Source organism: Lissotriton helveticus, chromosome 2_2 (genome assembly GCF_964261635.1).
Source record: "Lissotriton helveticus chromosome 2_2, aLisHel1.1, whole genome shotgun sequence".
In the NCBI taxonomy this organism is placed as follows: Eukaryota; Metazoa; Chordata; class Amphibia; order Caudata; family Salamandridae; genus Lissotriton; species Lissotriton helveticus.
This window is the reverse complement of record NC_136060.1, coordinates 24,369,372-24,396,578: the sequence shown is the minus strand read 5'-3', so window position 1 is coordinate 24,396,578 and position 27,207 is coordinate 24,369,372. Positions and strand designations below refer to the sequence as shown.

At 46.6% G+C, this 27,207-nt stretch overlaps 1 protein-coding gene across 1 annotated transcript in view; it reads left to right on the top strand.

Moving 5' to 3' along the window:
- Positions 1-9,602, top strand: part of LOC144821717 (uncharacterized) — a 714,421-nt gene extending 704,819 nt beyond the window's left edge. Inside the window, exons 30-31 of the mRNA XM_078678931.1 lie at positions 2,179-2,303; positions 8,180-9,602. Coding sequence (XP_078535057.1) covers positions 2,179-2,303; positions 8,180-8,451 — 397 coding nt within the window. The 3' untranslated portion in view covers positions 8,452-9,602. The remainder of the gene's footprint in view (positions 1-2,178; positions 2,304-8,179) is intronic.
- Positions 9,603-27,207: the final 17,605 nt, after the last annotated feature.

The following is a 27,207-nucleotide window of genomic DNA, read 5'->3' as shown; positions in this document are numbered from 1 at the left end:
TCAGTGCAGAAATTGAGGGGGGGTCCAGCCGGATCCCAGATATTATTGAGTGGAATCCAGGCAGGTGTACCATCGGTTGGGGCTCCCAGTTTGTCACGGCCTTACAGACTCCAATGTGCATGCCATTGTATGTCGCGCATGGACACTCATGTGCATTTTTAATCTCCCTAATTGCAGAAAATAGGCAATGTTCACAAATGCTTTCCCCAAAGGGTTTTAGGACTGGAGTAAGAATAGTTGGGGGTATTTCTAAGCCTCTCCTCTGAGTTTTAAGCGCAACATAGAAACACAGCCTCTTCCGGGAGGCATAAACGTATGTGCAGAGGGAGGGGCACTTGGATGGTTAGAACGCCACCCCTCGGCCTAGACTTTCCATTCCGAGTGACACCCTGCAGACTGTGAAGGGGTTTCTTATAAGCACTTGTAGCCGGGGCCTAAACAAAGGCCTGATTTAACCCCTTTGCTGCGGCGGCAATTCTGCCGCAGCGCTAGGGGGAGGGGGGGCCGTGCGGTGCTCCCATGCTCGTGACGGACCCGCTCCGTCACAAGCCTCGGGCGCGCTGTGCTTGTGACGGAGCGGTTCCGTCACGGCCCCGCCCGCTCAATAGAACGTGCCGCTCAGGCGCGAAATCAGCGCCGCGCAGGCGCGCCGAGCGGGCTGTGACGGAACCGCTCCGTCACCAGCACAGCTCGACCGAGGCTGGTGATGGAGCGGTTCCGTCACCAGCATGGGAGGGGTTAAAGGGCGATCAATTCTGCTTTTGCTCTCATCCCTGCTGGGAGATATCTGGAGCCTGCCACCTTCATGCCAATGCAATGGAGGGATACAAAGGCAAACACCTTCTTATCACTTTTTATAAGGGGCGCTTTATACTGCACCAGTTTCGTTACAGAAGGACACATTCATTTTTTCATAAGTACTTAAGAGAAACAAGGATTTGGTGGCAGTTTTTTCACTTAAATCAATCCCTAGTTGTAACAGATATGCATGCACTGTACGAATGTAAGGTGCATTGATCTGCATGAGTAATTATACAAATAACGATTTAAATAGCACTTACTTTTAAACAAAATTCTTTTATAACGCTACCCATTCCAATGGGGGGTGTCAGAGTGATTATATCTCATGCACACATTATACAGAGACAATAAATCTTACAATTGTTTAAATTAATGTACAAAATGTGTTACATGCGACAATGGTGGTTACAATATGTGGAAGTCACATACCATCCTTACTGGTAGGTATTTGATGTTAAGAGTGCATGGTCAGGAGAAACACAGTAGGGATTTAAATGTAATGCAGTGGTCCATGTTGTTTGTACTAGTAACACTTTATTATTACCCAAATTAACCCTTTTTTAGCAACATTAGAATAATGACAGGTTGAGGAAAAAACTAGTTGCTAACACCATAGCTCACTGTGCTATATCGAAAGGGCTGAGGCTTATGAACTGCAAGTAACAAAAGGCTGTGTGTGTTAAAAGCAGTAAGCCATCTTCTTATCTCTATAAAATATACATTTTTTATCAGCATGTTACAACAGGAACCCTTTTTAGTGACCTTAGAATAATGACAGGTTGAGGGAAACAATAAGTTGCTAAACCCATTGCTCACTGTGCTATACATTAAAAGGGCTGTATCTTGTGAACTGCAAGTAGCAAAAGGGTGTCTTTGTTAAAAGCAGTGAACCACCCACCTATCTAGATAAAATATGCATTTCTTATCTGTATGTTACACTATGTGCTTTATAGGAGACACATTATCCCCCTATGCTACTTTGAGTCAAAACTATGGCTAAACAAAACATAGATCTCTCCAGCAAGGGAATTAACCACCAGAGTTATCTTATTATTACTATCCCCTGAAATTTGCTGGGCACACATAGATCTCTGCTGCAGGTTCCTTCACTTCCTAAGATATTTCAAATTGCAGCCGTTTTGTGACCTATTAAGAAAGTCAAAACAGATTTAGTGTCACATTTATCCTTTATTTAGAGCAGTGTTTAAAAAAACATAAATCTATAGACTGACTGTCAGACTTCGTTTTTCATGACTCCACCCACTTTCTGCTGCCACACCTTGACACCCCTCCCCCCGAAAAATGTATGGTTTCCCAGAGTAAATTATTTTCAAATTTCTGCACTGATTAAGTTGAAATAAATCTGTTTATTGGCAGACTAAAAGTTTGGGATCCATTTAGACGTGGACACAAGGTGCTTCCAGGCTATGATAATCTCCACCTCACCATGAACAGCAAACTGGAAGTGATAGAAGGAGGAGCCAAGGCAATACTGTTGACAGGTTTGAACATCATTTTTATTTTTCTCTTGATGTAGCACACACAACAGAACCTAGATGTGTAGAAATGTCGTCATGCAAAGTCAGTATATTGCAGGACATTTAGGGGCAGATTTACCAAGAAGTGCTGCAGCGCTGCAACACAAGCCCTTTGGCTGCACCACGCTGAGGCACTTCCAAAGCACAGGGATGTGAAATATTTACAATAATATGTCGCATTCTTGTGCTCTCCCCTGCGCTGGCGCACAATGAGCTGCCATGCGCCGGCTCAGGCACCCTTGAACCTTGGTGCAAGGCAAGGGTCCCTGCGTCATGGGTAGATTATTTTTGTGCAGGAAGGTGCCCCTTCCTTCACAAAAACAATCACTACAGGCGTTTTCCTCTTTCAATGCGTGCTGTAGAATGCAGCACTCATTGAAAGAGGAAAAAACAAGGAGAAAGTAAACATTTCTCCTTGTTGCGCCTTGCTATGCCTCCCGTGGGGAGGCGTAGCATTCACACGCATTTCCAGATTTATGATTCCTCGTAAATCTGGAAATGTGTCTGGTTCCATGGGTGTTGCGTGGGAACACCCCCAGCAACACCCATGGAACGCCCCTTTGACGCATAGTGTTGCGTGTAAAGAGGTAATATTTACAAGGAAAGGAAAAGCCACGCAGGGTGGCTTTTCCTGTCCTTGTAAATATGGGGCACAGAAATGCGCTGCCAGTGCGTCACAAAAAGTGACGTACTGGCAGCGCAAAGGGCTTGTAAATCTACCCCTTGGTTCTTTCTGGGGAATTACATTACAAATTATCCATAAATGCATTTTTCAAAATCAAAACATATCTAATGTGTGTGGTTAGGATTGCAATGTTGCATCTGGTCTCAAGTGCACAACCTAATTTCAAAAGGAACGAAAACAATCTCTTTACCTCATTGTCAGTCTCTGCCCTCTACTCTGTCTCATCTGCCCTCACTTGCATTTACGGTTCTCCATTCTTCTGATCCCGGGGGCTGTAATCTCTGATTCTGACCGGTATATCTGCACCAAATTTTGACTTTCAAAGTTTTTTTCCTCTTAATTAGGAAAAACTACACGGACCTAAAAAAAAAATACTGAGTCTTTTTACATACATTTGTATCCCCAATTCCAGGGAACTATTCTACTGACATTTTCTACTTGCGAGAAACAGGTGAAAACAAGCATTTACAATGCAATGGTCTCGTCTTTGTTAAAGTTAGAGCTATTGGCATTGCTCATGACATTATTTTTGTTTTTAAAACATTTAAATAAATGGCATTGTCATTTACAATGCCAATAGCTTAATCTCTCGCAAATGCGAGACCTATTGTATTTGCACCCACACACAGAGCCACACACAGAGCCACATGCACCCACCCACACACACAGAGCCACACACACAGAGCTACACACACACACAGAGCCACACACGCACACAGAGCCACACACACAGACAGAGCCACACACACACACAGAGCCACACACACACACACAGAGCCACACACACAGACAGAGCCACACACACACAGAGCTACACACACACACAGACAGAGCCAAACACACACACACACACAGACAGAGACACACACACACAGAGCCACACACACACACACACACACACACACACACACACACACAGACATAGCCACACACACACACAGAGCCACAGACACACAGACAGATACACACACACACACACACACAGACAGAGCCACACACACACACACAGACAGAACCACACACACACACACAGACAGATACACACACACACACAGACAGAGCCACACACACAGACAGGGCCACACACACACACACACAGACAGAGCCACACACAGACAGAGCCCCACACAGACAGAGCCCCCCACACACACACAGAGCCACACACACACACACAGACAGAGCCACACACACAGAGCCAAACACACACACACACACACACACTCAGACAGAGCCAAACACACGCACACACAGACAGAGCCACACAAACACACACACAGACATAGCCACACACACACACGGACAGAGCCACACACACAGACAGAACCACACACACACACAGACAGAACCACACACACACACACACACACAGAGCCACACACACACACAGACAGAGCCACACACACAGACAGAACCACACACACAGACAGGGCCACACACACACACACACACACAGACAGAGCCACACACACACAGAGCCACACACACACACACAGAGCCACACACACACACAGAGCCACACACACAGATCCACACACACTCACACAGAGCCACACACACACAGAGCCACACACACCCTCACCCCGGGGAGTCTCCTTATTTACAAATGGGTTATTCGAGGCCCCCACCAACTCTCAGAGCTCACCCGTTGCTTCCCTCAGTCTAGGTCAGCCACACGCCCATCTCTGTCCAGTAACGCCCCAGGGAACAGAGGCAAGAAAAAAAAACAATCACAAGCAGGGAACAGAGGCAATAAAAAAAACGATCACAAGCAGGGAACAGAGGCAAGAAAAGCGAGCACAGCAGGGAACAGAGGCAAGAAAATCGAGCACAACCAAGGAACAGAGGCAAGAAAAGAGAGCACAACCAGGGAACAGAGTCAAGAAAACGATCACAACCAGGGAACAGAGGCAAGAAAAAACGAGCACAAACAGGGAACAGAGGCAAGAAAAGCGAGCACAAGCAGGGAACAGAGGCAAGAAAAACCGATCACAAGCAGGGAACAGAGGCAAGAAAAAAAACCGATCACAAGCAGGGAACAGAGGCAAGAAAAAACTATCACAAGCAGGGAACAGAGGCAAGAAAAAACGATCACAAGCAGGGAACAAAGGCAAGAAAAAACGATCACAAGCAGGGAACAGAGGCAAGAAAATTGAGCACAAGCAGGGAACAGAGGCAAGAAAAGCAAGCACAAGCAGGGAACAGAGGCAAGAAAATCGCGCACAAGCAGGGAACAGAGGCAAGAAAAGCGAAAAATACCAGCAGGCTTCCCGCTGCTGCTGCTCCTTCTCTGCTGGTGCCTGGGCCCGCTGTGCGCAACGTTGGTGCTGGCGGTGCCCGCCCTGGCTTGGCTGGCACTGGGCGGCCGTCGCAGGACTGAGCACCCCATTGACCCCCGGGGCGCACAGTCTTCATCACGGGCTGTGACTCTGGCTTCGGGAGCCTGCTCATGCGCCGGCTGCGGCTCCTCAGCACTCTCCCCTGGAGGGCATGAGGGGGTCCCGAATCCTGGGGGCTCGGGAGAGACAACATCCTGCATGCTTTTCCGCAAATGGGGCACCTTCAAGGGCCGATGTTCCCTCCCCCGCATGTACCTTTCTGGAGGGCTCTCCACTCACCCGATCCGTCCCACCTCCACAGCCTCCCCGCCTGCTCCAACTTTGACGGGTGGGCTCAGACGTGGAGCGGAGCACGCTCAGCAGCAGTGGCTGAGAGGCGGGCGGGAAACCAAGCAGTAGAGGTCCGTGGCAAAGCGAGCGCCCACCGCCACAGCCTCCCAGGGGATGGGGGGTCGCCGCAGTGCCTCACAGCTCGTCCCTATCGCTGCGGTGGAACATCAGGTGGCAGGTCCCGTCAGAGGCTGGAAGCGGTGGTGTCTCAGCGCCGAGGTCTCCTCTCGGATAACGGACCGATGCAGCTGAAAGGGCAGCAGCCACCATCTTAGCTCGATCTGCGACCTACCCAGCAGGATCTCCTCTCGGCTCTCAGGGGTGCTCACCAAGGACGAGCACAGATTCCCCGCCTGCTCCAACTTTGGCGGGTGGGCTCAGACATGATGCGGAGCACGCTCAGCAGCAGTGGCTGAGAGGCGGGCGGGAAACCAAGCAGCAGAGGTCCGTGGCGAAGCGCGCGCATGGACAGCCGCCACCTCAGGTAAAGCCTATGCGCGTGTGGAGGCAAAAGGGCCGTCACTAGAGGGCAGATACTTACCCTCGGTAGATGGCAGCAAAGCGAGCTCCGGCAGGAAAGCAGACCACGCCATGACACCACCATGTTTCTCCAACGGCCAGCAGAAATGGCTCGGAGAAACGCCCGTCATTTTCCGACTGGGGGGCATCTTTTTCTCTCTCTCCTCTTCCTATTGGCTGGAATGTAAAATACCAGCCAATGGGAAGAGAGAAAGGACATGAAAAAACACACCCCTCAATCCAAAACGGACGGGGCTTAAATGGACAGACACCCCTCTTCTCCAATGGCTGGCCGCCGTTTAGGATGCCAGCCAATAGAGAAGAGCTGGCTTGTTTAAGCCCCATACTCTAAAACATACAATCTCGCAAGCGCAGCCTATGCAGGCTGAGACCTAAAAGGCCATGGTAAGGCTGGTCTGGGAGGCAGAACAAGAGGTACCCGCTCCCTGGTGTTCTGCTCTGGGCAGGGGGTAGCAGTCACTGAGCCCCACACCCTGCAATTGGCCTGTGGGTGTTCTTAACTGGAAGCACACAAAAAGGGGGCCAAAAGCCTTAGAAATCTGATCAAGGTTGAATATGTCAACTTTGTAAAATGATGGTTTATGACGAAGGAAGCAGGAATAATATGGCAGTTTTAAGGTTCATTGGTCACTCATTGCAAAGGCTCATGGGTTTTATGACTCATGGGTACAATCCACGTCTCACGGGGTGATTTTGTTGTCTGTGTGTGTTTGTTGGGTTTTGTTTGTGTACCTTTTCGCTTCTCGTTTTCTATGAGGTTAGCCTGACATTCCTGAGCTCATGGGGTAGCAAAGTGGAGCAAAAAAATAATACATTCTAAACGTATAACACCAGAGTGGGGGGATATTATCAACAAAATGCGATAAATATCGCTAAGCGCGTTTAGCAATTTTTTTTTATTGCCGTCTATCGCTGGTTCACATCGCATCATTAGTGGCCTATTATCAAGGCGCCGCTAATAGGCAAGCGTGGTCATAACCTGAATATCCACCTCGCATGTAATGTATGGCTAAGTCATATTTCATTTAGGCATTAGGGAAATGTGATAAACGCGCTTAGCGCATTTTTTTTATCACTTCGCTGGATTCGGGCCGCATTGGTAATAGGGCGATGTTGTGTTAGCGACCGTTTTCATGGACTTTAAGTCAGGAACGCCTACCTTGCATGTCATTAGCGATGACATGCAAGGCGTAATTGAAAACGGTTGCTAACATTATCAAGCAAGCGCTAAAGCAGTTTAGCGCTTGCTTGATAATAGTGCGAAAGAATTATCGCCACTTTTTGCCCAAAAACGTACGCTAAAAGCGGCGATAAGTCTATCGCAAGACCTTGATAATATGCCCCTGGATTCGTTTTAAGTCAGTGTGAAATCTTTACGTTTATTTATCACTCCAGCTTATTCTTCTGCCTCACTAGTAAGCATCTAGTTGATAGTGTTGTTCGCGATTGATTGAGCATTGAGAGACAATCGTATTAGTCTCAAACTTTTTATATTTAAATGAAACATCATTCAGCTAAAGTTTGAATGCTCAATAATACATGCAAGTCAATATTCGTTCACACTAAGCTACTCATGAGTTGCATTAGTGGGCAGAGGCTATCTGCATAATTCAAGAAAGTATGGGACGGGGCAGGCACATTCCATCAGTGATTTGTAAGGAAGTAGAGCCGAAGAAGGCCCATTCAACCGAAGTACCACAGCGCTTCTGCATATTACGTGACATGACAATGTTATGGAGATAATCCCTATATCGCTTGAATCAATATTGCCATCCTGGGGCCAGAGTAGGAAACAGCTTGCATGCAATGCACTGCGCCTTAAACATCAGTTCTCAGTACCAATGCGTCTCAACTTATGAGCACACAATTCTCAATCAAAAGTCTGTAAAAATATTTTGGCAAACATGTTTGATTTAATCAAGAGTTACTAACAATTGTTTGTTTTATAGATGAAGTTAGCCTTTGGGACTTGGATGCTGGCACATTCATCTCCCTCTTCACTCCAGACAGTCGGATCTGCTGCCTCTCTCTGGCAGCAGACAAAAGGACAATGCTGCTTGGCATGAGTGACAGCCCGGCTCTCATCACCTTGAGACTGGCATCGAAGGACAAACTGGACCTTGCAGCTAGTGGAGGAGACTTATTTGGAGAAGAGGCTACCAGCAGCGAGGATGAGCCAGATGAAGACGAGCAAGTGGACAAATCTCAGGGACACTTCTGAGCAATTACATTTTAACTTTAAGTGACCGTTAAAGATTGTAGCCTGCAGGGTATCCATTGTGGAGCCGCTGTGCTGTTGCCCTTAACGGGAGGATGAATAAAACCAAAGATTTTCAACAATGCACCAAAAACACAGATTTAATTCTGGAAATATTCTACTATCGGGTTCACAATAAACCACTCAATGATCATATTTTACATGCTTTGGAAGATGGATTAGTTGTGTTTTATTACCTATTAAACAACAAGTGCAACTCAAATGTCAATAATCAATAAACCAGAAATAACACGATGTGGGTAAATACCACATCAATATAAAAGATGCAGCTCAGTAGGAGGTTGCTATTACAGTCCTAAAATAAATAAGTTGCATATCAGTACGAAATACATTAGAATACCTTTCAAAACTATAATTGTAGAACAATCACACCTTTTAAGCAGTCAATTATACCTTCAGGGACACAGGCAGGGCCGGACTGGTCATAGTAGGCACCAGGCGTTCCTCCGGTGGGCCGGAAGGGTGGGGCTGATTTTGGATCGGTGGGGGCCGTTTCTGTCACTGTGGACTGGTTTTGCAGCAGTGCTGCAAAATCTGCCCCTTGTAACTAAGGAGCAGCAGCAGTGTTCCCGCCTGATTCCTATACCTCCCCCCCCCCCCCCCCCCCCAAGCCAGTCGGGATGCAGCACACATGGAAAGAGCAAAAAAGACGATAAATTAATAATTTGTAAATATGCAGGATAAAGGTCAAGATTGGGCGGTTTGATCTATTGGTGTCATTCAATACTGCGGACCACAATCCTTTGCTTCACAGCCTGTCTTCCAGGCTGGGTATAGAAGATAAAGTCCCAAATTGTTTCTAATCCTTCCTCACATTACGATCCATACCTGTAAATATGGACCCTTATAGATTATCAACATTTCCTCAAACTGTGATGTATCACAAGGGTTAGTTATCGTGACATATCTTTTCCACCTACACATGGGACAGGTAGTCACGATGCTTAGAGAACATAACTTCAACATTCATCAGTACACTCATGATTCCCTGCTCTATTTCAGAATCTCCACCCCTTTCAACATTTTGACCCATATTTACTAAGATTTTGCATAAGCGTTTCATCACTGTTGTGACGCAGGCCTGAATAAAAATCCATTCTGGCGTTTACTAAGTCACCCAAAGTCGATTTGTGTGGTTTTGTAATTAACAAAGTGACGTAACACAGCGCATAGTGCTGCCTTGATTTACTTTGCATCAGGTAGGCTTTACATGGGTGAATTTTGGGCGTTTCTGTGCATTCACCTATGTACTTTGATGCAAACATAGATTTACAAAGATTTCTAAACCTGAGTTTGGGCCAAAATGGTGCGCCTATCTGACAGCAGCGTGATGAGGAGAAATATCTTCTTTTCTCCTCTTTACTTCTTCTTTCTATGTGTGCTGGTTCTGCAGCACACACATACAAAGGAATATGCCTTTAAGGATTGTTTCTGTGCAGGAAGATATCCCTCCTGCATTAAAACAATCTTGCCTATAATGCATGCACCCTTGCACCATTTCGCAAGGGTGCCTGCTGTAGAGCTACACAGCCACAAGTGCACCAATGCATATATGGAGGTGAACAGCGCTATATCCTGGTAAATATGGCAAAGTTCAGCTCTCTCCCATCCACGCAATGCTGCTTTGTGTGAAATATTAGTAAACATGCCCCTTAATGCCTAAATAACTTCCTTGAAGAGCTAATAACATTAATGTAATAATTTACCCACAAATTAAATCCAACAAACAAATGTTCTCCTACTCTGCAGCAATGATTCTACAATGTAGTGTCCAAATGGTTTTAACCTCTCACTCACCTAGGGATTTCTCTCTCATTTGTCCTTTTGCCATGTTATTTGAATTCACAGTTGTTCCAAGAGAATGCACATGAATTACAAAAACTGCATTCTGTCTACTATGTCTGCTTGCAAAACTTGACTTCTCCATTTTTTTCGCAAACTTCAGGGCTCCATCACAACTACTAGGGCAATATGTATCAACACATTTCCCCAAAGACACAGAATGGGCAAAACCCTTTAATACATCTGACCCTTTGTTTTGTGTTGTGTCTTAACTATTTACTGAAATTGTGTTTTTGAATGCTTTACATACCTGTCTTTGAAGTTAAGCCGATCTGCTCGCAGCCACGTTACCAAGGGTTGAGCAAAGGAATAATTTCTAAGACCTATGCTGAGTCCTATCATGTGTTAGTGGACTTATTGCCAGTGGCAGACCTACATTTGCCCCTACCAATAACCCACTTTCCAACATTTGGTGTTCAGCGGTGTGGATGAGGACTTGTGTTTAAAAAGTACACCTTTCAGTGAATAATTTAAGATTATAAAAACCCTCTAAATTGCCTTAGAACAAAACTTTTGAGTTTGATTTTTCGACTAAACTGTTTTTAATCCATTGTTTAGATTTTTCCAAATTGTTCTAAGTCTATTGTGCCTAGTTTTTTGTGACCCAAAACTAGGGAACCATGGAGCTGGACCTGGCTAAACTGTCCCAGTTTAAGATGGCAGATCTTAGAGAACAGTGTAGGCTTAGGGGGCTGCATCCTGCCAAGAAGATGAGGAAGGCAGAGTTGCTTGAGTCCCTAAAGGCCGGGCCAGGGCAGCGGAGGAGAACCCAAGGGGGTGGGAAGATGTTCCCCCCAACCTCACCCGAGAGAGGGGTGAGGATGAGACCTTTCCCATTGTGGCTAGTGTTAGACGCAGAGACGCAGGGTGAGAGACGCGAACGCGGCCGCAGCTAAGCCAAGCCGCAAGCTGCAAGTGAGCCGCGAGTGAGATAGTGCGGCGAAAACGAGAAAAGTTCATCTTCGGACCCGGTGAAGCCTCGAGCCCGGAGCTGCTTTGGAGATTGGGGCTGATATCTGTCCCCGAGTGAGTCGGTGCAGTGGGAGTCCGCACGGTCAGACCAGACCTTTTGCGAGTGCCTTCGAAGCTGACGGGAGACTCGAGGCTCAGGCTCGGGCGATTAAGGCAGGCGATCAAGGCGTTCTAGGCGGGTGTGGCAGGAACCGCCAGGAACCGCCAGGAAATCGCCAGGAAATCGCCAGGAAATCGCCAGGAAATCGCCAGGAAATCGCCAGGAATCGCCGGGAGCCGGAAGCCTGAAACGCGGGAGTAGCCTCTGCCGCCATTACCTGGGCTCCGCTATTACCGCTATTACCCTGTTACCTGCCGGTGCCGGTGCTTCCCGGAGCTGAGTGAGCGAGGCAGGGGGAGGAGCGAGGTCCGGGCCAAGCCGAGGTCTGAGCCGAAGTCCGAGTGCGGCAGGAGCCGCAGTGGCTCAGGGCAGGGGGCCGCCCAGAGATCTAAGTGTGGCAGGAGCCTGAGGAGCCGCTCGAGACGCGGGAGCCGCTGAAAGCCCAGGCGCCTCAGGAGCCACCGAGAATTTAAACGCGGTTGGAGCGGCTGGGTACTGAATGCGGTAGGAGCCGGTGAAGGTTAGGAACGGCGGGCCTGCTTGCTCTATCACCTATCCTTCATTCTCCACGCCTTAACAACCGAAAAGCACCAAGAGTAAGCGGTTTCTAAGTTTCTTATGCAATGGTAATGCCAGTTAGGGTTCTACGCTCACAGTTAAAAGGGAAATCAGTAGTAAACCAGGAAGGTAGTAATTCGAGAGATAAGAGTTCCCTTAAGCCACAGAAAACCATTCGCCGCCGGAGAAACGGTGAGCATCTTACACTTGTTAAATCTTACCCATCGGTGTTGACAATATTTTCAAAAGGGTTAAGAAGTTCTAAGCGCGGAAAAGGTTTAAAAGACGAAGAGAAAAGGGAGAAGTCAGGTGAAGAAGCAATGGACATTCATGTAATAGCAGGGAATAGGGTGGAGTGCCAATTTATAAGACCGGAGGCGCTTTACGCCGCTGTAATCATACGCCAGAACAATGGGAGTGAATCCGATGTGGCACCTCCTCCAAGAGAAACGGATCCACGGCAAGCAGAAAGGGATGGTAATACCTTGGAATTGGAAACGGAAACAGCCTTGTCGAGGGTGGAGGAAGATGGTAACCCTCGGGAGAAGATCGCCGAAAAAAGGAAGTCTCCCCATTTTCCCCACTAGCAGATTTGGTAACCCTCTTTGATAACACAAAAGTGACTCAGAGGTTTGTGCCGGCCTGTCCCTCCATAAAAGAAAGTGATCCTTTGCCTAGGATAGAACGGCGGTTAGAATGCAGCTTTAATTCTGGGCAGGCGAAACCCGAGGATTTCACATTACCTGACATTGCTATTCAAATAGAAAAGAATGCAGAACTAATGAAGCAGCTGGAAAAGTCTGGTACCTCGGGGATGGACCTAGAATTGTCTCCGGATATTCAAGCGTATCCGCCACTAATAGGAGCTCAAACACATATGCCAGCCATGTACAGTAGCACACCTACCAATTTGTCTTTGGCTGCTGATTTGTTAGATCTCTCAGTTGAAAAGATATCAGGAGTTTCGGTGGCCGAGGACAAAAGGGTAGTGAATTCTTTGAACTCTTTGATATAAGTGAGAACATTTGGTCAGGTGGGATCATGGAGTTCTTCTTGAGATTGGAGAAAATCCTGTCCGCAATTTTGTCTTTGTTGGAGAAAAGTACTTTAAACTCTGATCACATACTGGAAGTCCTCTCACCTATATTGATAGGGGTTCAAGATCTTAAACAGCTTAAACAAGCCCCAATATTCCCGGAAAATTCCCCTTCAGTACCTAGTCAAGCAGGTCAATTACATAATGTGATGCAAAATATTGATATAAACACAGTGGTGGGGGGACTAAAAGAGCCGTCTGTGGGCCCTGAAAGCGCTTCCCCCGAAAGTAACCCAATTTCAGGCTCCCTTTATCCTAATCCTAAGGAGTGTGTTAAGGTCCCTATATCTGGGGAAAAGATAAATATAGAGGTTTCCTCAGTTTTAAACCCAGTACGTCTTTTCCCAATTTTTAATAAAATTCATTCAAAAGAACTAAGACCTCAGCCATTTGACGAATTAGGTAACACCTCAGTTAGTGCACCTGTGGGGGAGGCCTCTTTAGCGAGTAAAGGAAATACCAAAAGTGGCCTTAGGGGGAAGAAGATGAAGAACCGCCGGTTTCCGAAACGTAAACAGAAAAAACTGCGGTTCTATCCTGAAAATGAAATAGGAATTAGTTACACATCCCCCTCCATCGGAAAGAATACAAGGTCTGTGGTGCAATCCATAATGGAAGATAGTCATAATCATGGGCAGGAAAATGATCTTCAGCATAATAGTTCAACCATAGTGTTGAATGCCCCTTTGATTCAAGAGGGTAAGGAAGCAAGTGGGCAAATTCATGGCTTAAACAGTGACCTTAGTTTAGGAAGTAAATTGGTCAAACTAAATACCCCCGTAATAGACCCGAATGTAGTTTCAGGAGGTGCCGCCCAACATCCCGGTGGGCCTGTTCTGTCCTCAATGAGTGCTGTATCCGGCCAGGGTATGGGTGGGGGTTGGAGAATAACGTCGGTTGATAATAATAGAGGGGGCAAGCTAAAAAGTAATTTACCTACGGGACAAACAGGCATAAATACAACTAGGAACACTGATATATGTGCCAGGCAAGTGAACACGGTTTTAATCTTTAGCTCTCTTTTCGATGCTGAACCAATGATTTTGAATAGAAGTGCCCTCCTTAGAATTATTTCCGAAATAGAGGATCTGGGGTTAATCACTACTAAAGATATTGAATTGGTACACTTAGATTGGAGGAGCTTTCCCCCTAGTACTAAAGCCACTTTTCCTCAGGGATAGTGTCAGCACTTGTTTTAGCAAATGTTGATAGCTTTAGGAAAAGAGGAATAGACATTTTACCTAGTGCTGTTCCTCAGCACCCTGGCCAAAAATTCTGAAGCATTTTATCAGGTGCAAGGGAAGGGCTTCACTGAGTATAAGGATGAAAATATACACATAAAGTTTGAAGACATGGAAATAACAGTAGGAAGGAAAACAGGTGTAAGAAAAATTAAGTTTCCAGCACTCGAGGTTCAGGAGGCCCCTAGAGTGGACGGGCATGATGAGGTGACAAAATGGAGATGGGTTGCAGGTACCTTGAATGGGGCAAAAACATCTAGTATAAAACCCGTAGAGCCGGGTTAGCCAACTGGGGAACATCATATCATGGAATGTGGCGGGGCTAGGAAAATCTTGTTATAAGCTCAAATCATTCGTTGACTTAGATCCCATGATCATCTGTCTCCAAGAGACGTGGGCGATGGAAGAGTTCCAGCTAAAGAACGTTTATGTGTATTGCAGTATAGCAAAAAAATCTTTAAAAGGACACGCGAGTGGAGGTCTAGCCATTTTACTTAGTTGCGATATAGCATGGGACCCCGTGATATATAAACACCCCTCAAACTGCTGTATTTGTGCAAAGCTGAAATTAGGAAATGATAACTTAGGGCATGCAATGTTTTTGCTTTTGGTAAATTTGTACATTCCCCCAGGGAGGGCGTTTAACCCACTGGTTGACTCCATCTGCAGTTTCGTGCAAAGTTTATGTAATACGGAAGAAAGTGCACGTATATTGATGGTAGGGGATTTTAACGCTAAGTTAAATAACAGTGCTGTTCTGTCCTTCTCTAACACGGATCTGGAGGAGGTGTGGGCTATTCCAGAGTCTGTACTCCCGGCCCAGTTAAAATCTGATAAACGTGGCCTTTCCCTCTTTCAAAATCTTAGGAATCTTGACCTAGTACTTTTAAATGGTAGATTCCCTGAGGATTCCCCTGCAGCTTATACTTTTAATGGGACATACGGTCAGTCCCTTATTGATTCCATGGCAGTTTCCATTCAATTGTTTAGTGCGTGTACACAGTTTAAGGTGTTCCCTTCTAAGATGAGTGACCATAACATTCTAGAGGTAAATATGGTTACAAATATCGAGAAGCCTGAACTCTGGAATCAGAGGAATGAAAATGTCACTTACTCTCGAAATAATGGCCGTACTTGTTGGTCATATAAGGCACTTCCGAACTTCCGGAGGGTATTTAAGAATATCGCGTTTAGGCCAAGTATGGAGACTCCGGTTGTGAGGTACGAGAGAGTTTTGGCAGCAATTAGAAAATTGGGAAGAAATAAGCAAGGTATGAGAGTCTCCCCTACAGTATTAACTTCATGGGAAATTAAAAAACGGAATAAGGAGATTAATGGGTTGATTAGATTCCAATTTAGAGATCCTAGTTTACAAATGCAGAGAGAGATACACAGATTAAAACAGGTACGGAAAAGAAAAATTGCATCAGATCGGAGGTCCGTTGAAGATGAAAAATGGGTCACCCTACGTGAAGTGGCTCTATCCGGGGATACTAGACAGTATTGGGTATTGATAGCGAAGTTTTGTGATGGTAGAGAAAAATCACAACCCATTTTAATCTCAGAATCGGAATGGTCCATTTATATTTCCCAACTGTATGCTCCCAATCAACTAGCAGATCAGTTTGAGGGGGTTGCTAATAACTCAGAATTGGGGGTTGATGTAGGAGAACCAACAGAATCGGAAATTGAAGGTTATATTAATGGGGCAAGATACTCTGGGGCAATGGGGCCAGACGATGTTCCAGTAGCCATAATAAAACACGATCGTGAAGATTGGGCAACATTTTTATATCCGTTGTTTGCCCATTGTTATGATACTGGGGACATCCCGCATTCCTGGAAGGGAAGTATATTGGTCCCGTTATATAAGAAGGGCCCAAAAAACTCCCCGGCTAGTTTTAGACAAATTTCCCTTTTAGATGCAACGGGGAAATGGTTTGCGAAGAGTATCCTTGGCCACTTGCAAGAGTGGGCATTCGGAAATAATCACATACCTCTGGAACAAACAGGATTCCGTAAGAATAGTGGCACTCTGGATAACATTTCCGTCCTACAAACTTTAATTGAAAAATATCATGTGGGCCGAGGGGTCCCGTTGTATACAGCCTTTATAGATTTCTCCACAGCGTTCGATAGGGTAGATCGGGGGACGCTGTGGAGGAACATGGTTACAATGGGGATCCCAGGGAACCTTTTAAGATTAATAATCGCACTCCATTCTTCGACGTGGACAAAAGTTTTGTTGGGGGGATCTCAAGGCCTATCAAGGAAAATATGGACACACAACGGGCTGAAGCAGGGGTGCCTCTTGGCGCCTTTACTCTTTTCTATCTACATCAATGATCTGCCGAGTCGGGTAGGACGGAGTAAAGGGGACCCTCCCCAAATAGGTAATCTTAAACTAAGTTGTCTGTTGTATGCAAATGATGCAATAATAATGGACTTAACACTAATCGGGTTGCAAAGAAGATTGATAGAGCTGGTTAGGTACACAGAAGAGTACTTTTTAAAAATAAACATTTCAAAGAGCAAAGTTATGATTTTTAGCTATCAAGGGTGCAAGGTTAGAAAAAATTTGAGTTGGTTTCTGGGAAAGGAAAAACTGGAAGTAGTGAAATTGTATCCATATTTAGGAAAAATATTTTCAAACAGGTGTTCTGCTAGCAGACATATGGATCATTGCAAAGGGAAAGCAATTTCACAAGCCTTGGCAATTAATCGCCTGTATATGCAATGTGGGAAAAGACACTTTTCACACATCATTTCGGTTTACAAAATAAAGATCCCACCGACTTTGAATTATGCTAGCGAAACAGTAGATGAGTGTGAATGGGCCAAATTTGAGAAAGTGGAAGGAAAGATCTGGCACCAAATATGTAATTTGAATTATGGTGCGCCGATCGAATTTGGTCTTCTCTCGACATACGTGTTATCAATGGCTGCCTGTTTAAGGTGGTGTAATGCTTTGATAAATGGCCCCGATAATTTATTGAGGGTAGCATTGCACAGGGAAATATTTGTAAATATGATGGGGAAAAGCGCTATTTTTAGAAATTATATAAAGGCATTAAGTATGTTCGGTCTAGATAAGGAAGGGGCAGCAGCTTTATGTAAAACCTCGTTAAAGCATATAATTAAGAAGACAATATATGTGGTTTCTCGCGAAAGAGACCTGATACTATGTTCATTGAATAGAAGGATGGACTGCATTGTTGGGAGCTCCATTGTTAAAAAACCCCAACCGTATGTTCTATGGAACCTGGAACACGGAGTACGTAGGGTGATTCTGTTGTTAGGAATGAATTTATTACCCCTAAGAATTGTAACAGGTTCTTGGGAGGGTATTCCCAAAAATGAAAGATATTGTCACCTATGTAACTGCGGTATACAAGATCTGAATTATGTTTTGATTGTGTGTCCTGCACTCCTTTCAATACGACGTAGATATTTAAGGACTGGTTTTTTAAAGTATAATATCTCAACAGCAGGCCAGGCCCGTAATTGTCTTCTGTCCCCTCCATCCGAACTGATGTGTTTTAAAATTTTCGGTTTTTCAAAGACTTTTTAAACGTTTATTAAGAATGTAATACTTTAAAGTGATTCGAGAGCTTATAATATTTCGATGTTAAATCATCTATACTGCTGCTAGGGGAGGGTGGGAAATATTTGCCCTAAAAAATCGCACAGAGCACTTGCACTTTTTGTATGACATGTAAGTTGTCTTTTTTAATACCTTTAGGTTAGATTATCTACATAGCTGCTAGGGGAGTTTGGAAAATACTCCTCCAAAAATTGCACAGAGCACTTGCACTTTTGTATGATATGGTAGTGCCTTTCTCTTTTCCCTAAATCCGGATTACAACTGTTATTAATTCTTCTGTGTACCTCTTTTTAATCAGGTTTTCCTGACAGCCCATAGTGTGTTTTAACTGAAAGAAGTTTGTTTGGGTTGTAAGCTTTTCTGCATTGAAATGACGTTGTCCAGCGTAGAGCTTAGTCTACTGAAGGAAAAAAGTGTTCTCTTTTAATTGTTTGTATTTTAGCATAAAATTGAACTTGTAATTTTATTTCGCATTCTTGTATGTACGGAATGATGTTTTACTCATGTATTTGATGTGGAATTCTTCGGAATTCTAAATCATAATAAATATTAATTAATTGCTTGGCTAGTGCTAGCCAGGTGAATCAAGGTGGTGGTGGGAGTGGGGAAGGGTCCCTTACTCAGGTACCACTACTGTCCCTTGCAGAGAGACAGCTTCAGGCTCAATTAGAGTTGATTGCCTTGGAGAAGGAGAAATTCGAATTGGCTAAGACAAAATGGGATAGGGAGGAGGAGAAAAGGAATGGTGGCAGCGAAAGTGAAGATGATGCTGAGATGTCCAGGGGTGGTAGATTTGAACTTAAACTTCCCAAAGGCATAGTACCCACGTACACTGAGGGGGGTGACATTGACAAGTGGCTAGCAGCTTTTGAGAGGGCCCTTAAAATGAGTAGGGTTCACTCTAGATATTGGGGTGCACTCCTGTGGGAGTTGATTCCAGTAGCTGGGAGGGATAGGCTCTTGACCCTGAAGGGAGAGGATGCAGAATCATACCAGCAGATGAAGGCATGCTTAGTCAAGAGATTTGGTCTGACTCCGGAACAGTACAGGGTAAAGTTTAGAGGCACCCAGAAATTGAGTTCAAAGTCTTGGGTAGACTTTGTGGACGTTTCAGTAAAGGCACTGGAAGGCTGGATTGTTGGTAACAAAGTTGACACATATGAGGGATTGTATAGTTTGTTTTTGAAAGAACACATTTTGACTCATTGTGCAGAAGAGAAGTTGCGCCAGTATCTAGTGGACTCTGAGCTGACAGACCCCAGAGAGTTGGGGGAATCAGCTGATGAGTGGGTGAGAACCCGGGTTTCCATTCAGCATCAGGGGGTGACCAAAAGAAAGGAGGACAGGTCCCTCCCCAGGGGAAAGCCCAGGGAAATGAAGGTCAAAAACCTAAGGAGTCCTCCAAAGACCCACAAAAACCTGCACAAGGAGGGGGTGCCCCGAGCCAACCTAAATTCAAAGGGAGGGGGTTTCAGGGAAAGCCTGGTAGGTTATTTGATCCCTCAAAGGTGGGTAAGTGCTTTGACTGTAACCAGCCAGGGCATAAGCAGAGAGATGCTGTCTGCGCCAAGACGATCCCCCCTAAGAGGCCATCCACAGGGATTGCCAGTGTCAGTATAGGGGTGGAGGGTGGTGTACAGAACAGGCAGGTGGTGCAAGCAACCTTAGTGTCCCTGGGAGGGGTGAGTATTGCCACCCTTGCTGCCTTACCTCCAAACATAGACAAGTACAGGCTGAGGCCTAAAGTGAATGGGACTGAGATTGGGGCTTTCAGAGACACTGGGGCTAGTGTAACTATGGTCCTGGATGAACTGGTGCCGCCAGAGAGGTTGTTACCTGGTGAGTTTCACCAGGTGACATATGCAGACAGCACTACCATACTCCATCCCATGGCTGTGGTGGATTTGGAATGGGGAGGTGTGACAGGCCCTATGAAGGTAGCTGTGTCAAAGGTGCTCCCGGTCATGTGTTTACTGGGCAATGATCTTAAAGCCTCTGCGAGGTCAGAGGTGGCGAGAGGACTCCATATGAAAATATTGGAGCTCCCTGAGTGGGTATGTGCTGTGACTAGGTCACAGACTAGCCAGAAGGGAGGGGCTGGACACTTGGACCCTGGAACAAAGGGCCAAGCATCCAAGGACAAGGGCACTGGGCCTGGTGAGCCAGCCCAGGGAACTCCAGAGGTGCAGGAGGAATCTAACCCTGATGGGGAGGATCTGGCCTCTGAGGGAGGGACTCCAACCCTGCTAGAGCTGTCAGATTTGGCAGAACTGACAGGAGCAGGTAGACCCTCCAGAGAGGAGTTCAGTCAGAGACAGCGTGACTCTCCCACCCTTGAGAGCTTGAGGCGGATTGCTTCTATGCAAGAGGAGGGGGATGACAGTGGGTTTCACAAACTCTACTTGGAAGATGGACTGCTTTATACAGAGGCCAGAAACCTCAAAGAGGGGGCCACCAGGAGATTGGTGGTGCTCCAGAAGTACAGAGAGTTCATCCTGACTTTGGGTTATGATATCCCCTTGGCAAGACATTTGGGAATTGTCAAAGACATGGAACTGATTGGTGAACCATTTCTACTGGCCCAATATGTCTGAAAAGGTAAAGGAGTTTTGCAGATCCTGTGTCACCTGTCAGGCCAGTGGCAAGGCAGGGGGCAAGACAACGGCTTCCCTAATTCCACTGCCAGTGGTTGGGGTTCCTTTTGAAAGGGTGGGGATGGACATTGTTGGTCCCTTGGACCCACCTCCTGCATCAGGGAATAGGTACATCTTAGTGGTAGTTGACCATGCTACTAGATACCCTGAAACCATACCTCTTAGAACCATTGATGCACCTGCAGTGGCTAGAGCACTGCTTGGTGTATTCACCAGAGTGGGTTTTCCAAAAGAGGTGGTGTCAGATAGGGGCACAAACTTCCTGACCAGCTATCTGACTGCTATGTGGGATGAGTGTGGTGTCAACTACATGTTTACCACCCCCTATCACCCACAATGAAATGGTCTTGTTGAGAGATTCAACAAAACCCTGAAGGGCATGATAGATGGGTTGTCAGAGAAACTCAGGAGGAGATGGGATGTTCTCCTCCCATGCTTACTGTTTGTCTACAGGGAGGTGCCACAGAAAGGGGTTGGTTTCATCCTTTTGAGTTGGTGTTTGAACACCCTGTGAGGGGGCCATTGAGCCTGCTAAGAGAGTCTTTAGAGAAGCCTCTTAAAGAAGCTAAGGACAATGCGCTTGATTACGTGCTAGGCCCGAGATCTAGAATGGCGGAGTACATGTACAGGCAAACAGGAAACTGGAGGCCAGCCAGGAGCTCATGAAGCACTGGTATGATCAAAAGGCTACTATGCCTGAGTATACTCCAGGACAGTTGGTGTGGGTGTTGGAGCCTGGGAGCCCTCCATGACAAGTGGAGTGGACCCTATCCAATCTTAGAAAAGAAGGGTGAGGTTACCTATTTGGTTGACCTTGGCACCCAAAGAACCCTCACAGGGTCCTGCGCGTGAATAGATTGAAACCCCACCATGACAGGGCAGACATGACCATGTTACTGGTCAATGATGAGGGTGTCGAGGAGGAAACTGAGCCTGTGCCCGACCTCCTCTCCACTACTGTGCAAGATGGATCAGTGGAGGGAGTTGTACACTCTCCCAAATTGACAGACCAGCAGCACAGAGACTGTAAGCAGGTGCTGGAGCAGTTTGCTGGCCTGTTCTCTTTGACCCCAGGCATTACTGAGTGGTGTGTGCATCACACTGACACTGGTGACAGCCTACCTGTCAAAAATAAACTGTACAGGTCGTCTGACCATGTCAGAGCCAGCATTAAAGCTGAGGTTGCTAAGATGCTGGAGCTGGGGGTAATTAAACCGTCTGAGAGTCCATGGTCCAGTCCAGTGGTACTGGTACCTCAACCTAACCCTCAGGGGGGACGAATGAGTTAAGGTCCTGTGTGGACTACAGAGGTTTGAATGCAGTCACAAAGACGGACGCTCACCCTATACCTAGAGCTGATGACCTCATTGATAGGTATGGGGCTGCTAAGTACCCGAGTACTTTTGATTTGACTTCGGGTTACTGGCAGATTGCCCTCACGGTAGAGCAAAGGAGAGATCAGCATTCTCAACACCAGAGGGACATTATCCGTTCAAGGTAATGCCCTTTGGATTAAAGAATGCACCTGCCACCTTCCAAAGGTTGGTGAACAGGGTCTTGTCTGGGTTGGAACAGTTCAGTGCAGCTTATCTGGATGATATAGCTGCATACAGTTCTACCTGGGGGGATTACTTAAACCACCTAAGGGAAGTGCTTCAGGCCATGCAGTAGGCAGGCCTGACTATTAAGGCAAGCAAGTGCCAAATAGAGCAGAGTTCTGTAGTGTACCTGGGCCACCTGGTAGGTGGGGGCCATGTACAGCCTCTCCAAGCTAAAATCCAAACTATTTTGGATTGGACAGCTCCTGTTACCCAGACTCAGGTCAGGGCATTTCTTGGACTGGCAGGGTACTATAGAAGGTTTGTTCAAAATTATGGGACCATTGTGGGGCCCCTAACAGAACTGACTTCTAAAAAGAGGCCCAAAAAGTTGATTTGGACCCTAGAGTGTCAGAAGGCTTTTGACACTCTGAAAGCTGCTATGTGTTCAGCATCAGTGTTACTGGCCCCTGACTACACAAAAGAATTTGTAGTTCAGACTGATGCTTCAGAGCAAGGGATTGGGGCAGTCTTATCACAGCTAAATGAAGGGGGCCTTGACCAGCCAGTTGCCTTTATTAGCAGGAGGCTTCTTCCCAGAGAGCAGAGGTGGAGTGCCATTGAGAGAGAGGCTTTTGCTGTGGTGTGGTCACTGAAAAAGTTGAGATCATATATGTTTGGGACTCACTTTCGTGTTCAAACTGACCACAAGCCTCTCAGGTGGCTCGTGCAGATGAGAGGGGAGAATCCCAAGCTGTTAAGGTGGTCGATTTCCCTAAAGGGAATGGACTTTACAGTGGAACGCAGACCTGGGGTTGCCCATGCCAATGCAGATGGACTTTCCAGGTTTTTCCACTTCGCCGATGAGGACTACCAGGGTGTAGGTTAGTAACCCATCACCTTTCGTTTAGGGGTGGGCTATGTTGCAAAGTCATCCTGTGCCCTTGGCACCCCCCAACTTTTTGGCTGACTGGAACTGGTGGTAACTGACTCTGACTGACCCTGGGCTCTGTTTAACCAGGACCAGTGCCAGTGCCAAGCTAAAAAGAACACATTAGAATACAGTTAAGACACCCAACATACACTAGGGGACACTATGGTATGGTGGGGTACCCCTGTAATTGGCATGACCTACCCCATAAGCCCCTAGTATGTAATAGGGCAGGGGATTGAAACTACCTAGAAGTCTCCAGTATCCTGGGGCATGGCAGTTTCGAGGCCAGCAGATTTTCTGCACTATCAGGTGTGCAGTGCTGAAGCCTGAGGTCAGTTTTAAAGCACCCCTGGTGGCCAGGACAGCTTTTAAACCTTAAATTGTGCCCAAACTCGACTTTGGGGGTAGGGGTCCTTAAGAATGAAAAACCTACCATGTTTTTGCACATTAGGGACCCCCACGGGTGGGAGGTTAGTTATCTATAAGGAGCGCCCTTATAAAATGAGTTTTTATATGCCTGGGTAAAGTGAAATTTTACATTTCACTCCCCACATTGTGTTAAAGAGCTGCTCAAATTTGACTTTGATGCTAGAAGAATTGGGTAAGGATACTCTGCATGATTTCTGCAGATTCAGAACCCCTGAAGTCTCCCCTAGGTGCACTGGGGTGGGGGTCCTGTAGAAATTAGGGAAATACTTATAAAATATGGTTTTATAAGCCCTGGCGCTACAAAAGTGGCCCCAGTCATTTTCCCCATTGCAAACCCCATGGCCCATAGGTTAACATGGTAGGAAGTTATTGATTAGTAAATATTTTAATTTTAAATAATTTTTTATTTGGAAAACCTTATATATGTTGCTGCAAAGAAATACAGACACGGGCCTACAACCCCTAGGGCCGGCCGCTAGACAGAATCAAAACCTTGCAAAGCAAAAATGAACACAGTCCAGCATCACTCAGTCCGAAGACATAGTAAAGCATAACAGCAGGATGTATATTGAAGCGTGTCCACGAAATATCAGGATTGAAGAGGATTCCATTTTATAATATGGGAATAAGGATCCAATGACAAACAGTCCAGCAAAGTCATACTCGGAGCAAATCGTGCAGTCGGATATTCGCTTTCAGTATAAGCATGATTAAGAAGTTAGTGGAGAGCGTGAAAATCAGAATATGCAAGCATACAATAACCATGCGCTAACTCGGTGTCCTACCCGTAGGGTCAACAAAAACTGTGAGAAACATAAGCGCACATTGCAAGATTCTCCCAATTCTTCCAAAAAGAACAAGACTTGACCCCCCACCCGATCCAAGGTATATAAGAAACAAAGAAAGAGAGTACGAGCAGAAAAAGAGGGGCCATAGAAACAAAAGAGAACCGAAAACAAACCCCATCCCATCCCCCCACCCCGCATACCAAGAGAAGGCTACGGCCTACCCCCCCTTATAGGCATGCCTGTCGCCCCAACAACTGAAACCCCAAATAAGGAAAAAAGGGGAGGAGGACCCTCGCACTCGCCCCCAACCCCCCTCCCCCCCCCCCCCCACCGCACCTCAGAGGAACATGTACGCTCCCCAAAAGGGAAGCGGCCATCTTCATAAGTCCATCTCACGTCCCACACAATTACAATAACGAGCCGAGTCCTGCAGAGCCACCGGAATCACCGACACAGTAACAAATCAGGCAATATTCATCCTTGGCCAGTTCGAGCTGGAATAAGCCAATTCCCCAGCCCAACAGTTCCACGACCAAACCTGCTTCTTATAAGCCACCCGAGTGCTCTGCGGAGGCCGCAGAACAGTGACGACACCTCCTCTCCAGTAGTCGCTATCCAATATCAAAAGTACCCAGTGTTGTTGTTTGGTGGCTAACACATGAGTCGGGAGAACCAAACGAATGTCAGTTGTGCAAATCCGGCCGGCGAGTTCACTGTCCTCAAAATCCAGCACTTTGCAACCCAGGGAGTCCTCGGTGTCCAATGGCCGAGCGTAGCCGGGTACCCGACATATCATACTCCCATCTATGCCCACAGGCCCCATTTCAGGAGCAATGGACGCCAGTGAGTCATGGAGAGTCAACAGACTACGGCTCAAGAAGGAGTGAACGTCAGTAATAGCCAGGAGGACATCTCCTAGTGTGTACTCCCTTCCTCCGCTGTCGGCGGACACAGTGCTCCTCGCCCCCGGGGGCCCCCCAGACAGGATAGTGCACATCGTAGCAGGCATCCGGGGTCCCAGTGTCTCCGAGTAGTATGCGTTGGGGTCGGAGCGGAGCACTTCAAGGCCCTTAGTATTACAGTACCATCAACTTCCTACAAACCATGCCCAGGAAAAGAAAGAAGGGGGTCCATAGTCTGACATTTGCCGCGGCCGACGGACGGTCACACTGAGGGGCAGGCTACCCCGGGCAGTCCACCAGATAAAGTCCGATGCGGGCGGCAGAGCTGTCTTCGGCGCCCGGGTCGCTCACCACAGGGAGATCAGCCAGATGCGTGTTGTGAGGCTCGGGGCACGGGCATCATGCTCAGTCTGTGTCCGCTGGAAAAATCGGCATGCTGCAATGACCGCCGGGGTCCATCGGTCCCTCCCATCCGGCCGCGGCCGCTGTTGTTCGACTCCCCTCCGGCCACGTCACAACTCGAGGTCCCGGATTACTACCAGCACAGGCCACAATCTTCGCGTCGACGTTTTTCGACCATCCGAGGCGACCGCGAACTCGGAGTTGCACGATCGGGTACCGCACCACTTCAGCTATGCGGGGGCACAGTGGAGATGCAGGATAAATGTCAGGGAGGGAGAGGGCAAGCGGCGGAGCCGGGCTCCTAGGCTGCCATTTTGGACTCCGACTTGGCTCCTCCTCCTGATTAGTAAATATTGATAGGAGAGGACTAACCGGACCATTCAAAGACTTTCCAGAATGGTAGTTGTAAATCCAACAATATTATATTGTTGAATTTCTCCTAAAGTGTACGTACAAGAAGTTATGAGACTTTCTTGTTTGTAAGTCCAGATTCAGCCTTTCAGTGGTCTGCCCTGATTGGTCAGAGTTAAGTGGATTAGCCAGGCTGCTGGGAGGGCAGTGTGCTGGTCTATAGGCATGCCAGGCCAGGAGGTGGCGTCGTAAATTATGCTCTTCAAAGGCAGAGGGGAGGCCTGGGTTTCAGTCCACTCTCACAGTCTTGACCCAGAGTCAGGGCTAGGCTTAAGGAAGGTATGTGCAGATGGTAGGGGGAGAGTCCATGGAAAAAAAGCCATCCCAGGGGGTGTGTTTAGTCAGCTCTTACATCCTTGCTGGAAAATCAGCCATTATGGATTTGGAAGAATGATGCACTCTGGGACCAACTAATGCCACATTCTACAGGATGTGGTCATAACTATGAGGAGCTGCCCTGCTCTCATTGGTCAGCAGTGACCTGGTGCTTAAGCCAGATAATTTTGAATAAGTATCTGAGAGGGACAGAGCCCTCCAGATCTGCTGCTTGAAACTGAATGAAGCAAGAAGTGCCCTGCTGGAAAGTTTTGCTGTGCAAGGAACTCTAAGGCCTGACCTATGAAGACTGCACCATCTGAAACTACAGCCCTGTGGATTAACTTGCTGCCAAATGACTAAGAGTTGACTCCCTGCTAGCTACAGTTTAACAGAGCTCACCTGGACAGCCCCACAAAGAATTCAAAGCCTGGAGTACCTGTGGATTTGTAAGGGTTTTGTTCAAGTGGATTGCGGAATTGAAGTTTCACACTTTCAAGGACCCTCTTGGAGATTCCAGAACCTTGGATTGTGTGTTGGATACTTTGGGACCCGCAAGCAGAACGCCAGGAATGTGTTCTAACTGGACCCCGCTTGCTGAAGAAGGCGGCCCACTACAGTGGTGAGAATTTTTCAGAACAATTTATAAAGGTGTGTCCCTGACAGAGAAACGAAATGACTTAAAGGGGCGCTGTTGGTTTCTAAGCACTAGAAAGTGACTAATCTTTAAAAATTCATATCTCTGGTTCCCTACAGTGGATTATTTTCGTTTTAGTGTCATTTAAAAGATAAAAATATTACCTATTTTTATAAAGTGGTGTTGGATTTTTGTTTTGTGTTGTGTCTTAACTATTTACTGAAATGGTGTTTTTGAATGCTTTACATACCTGTCTTTGAAGTTAAGCCTGTCTGC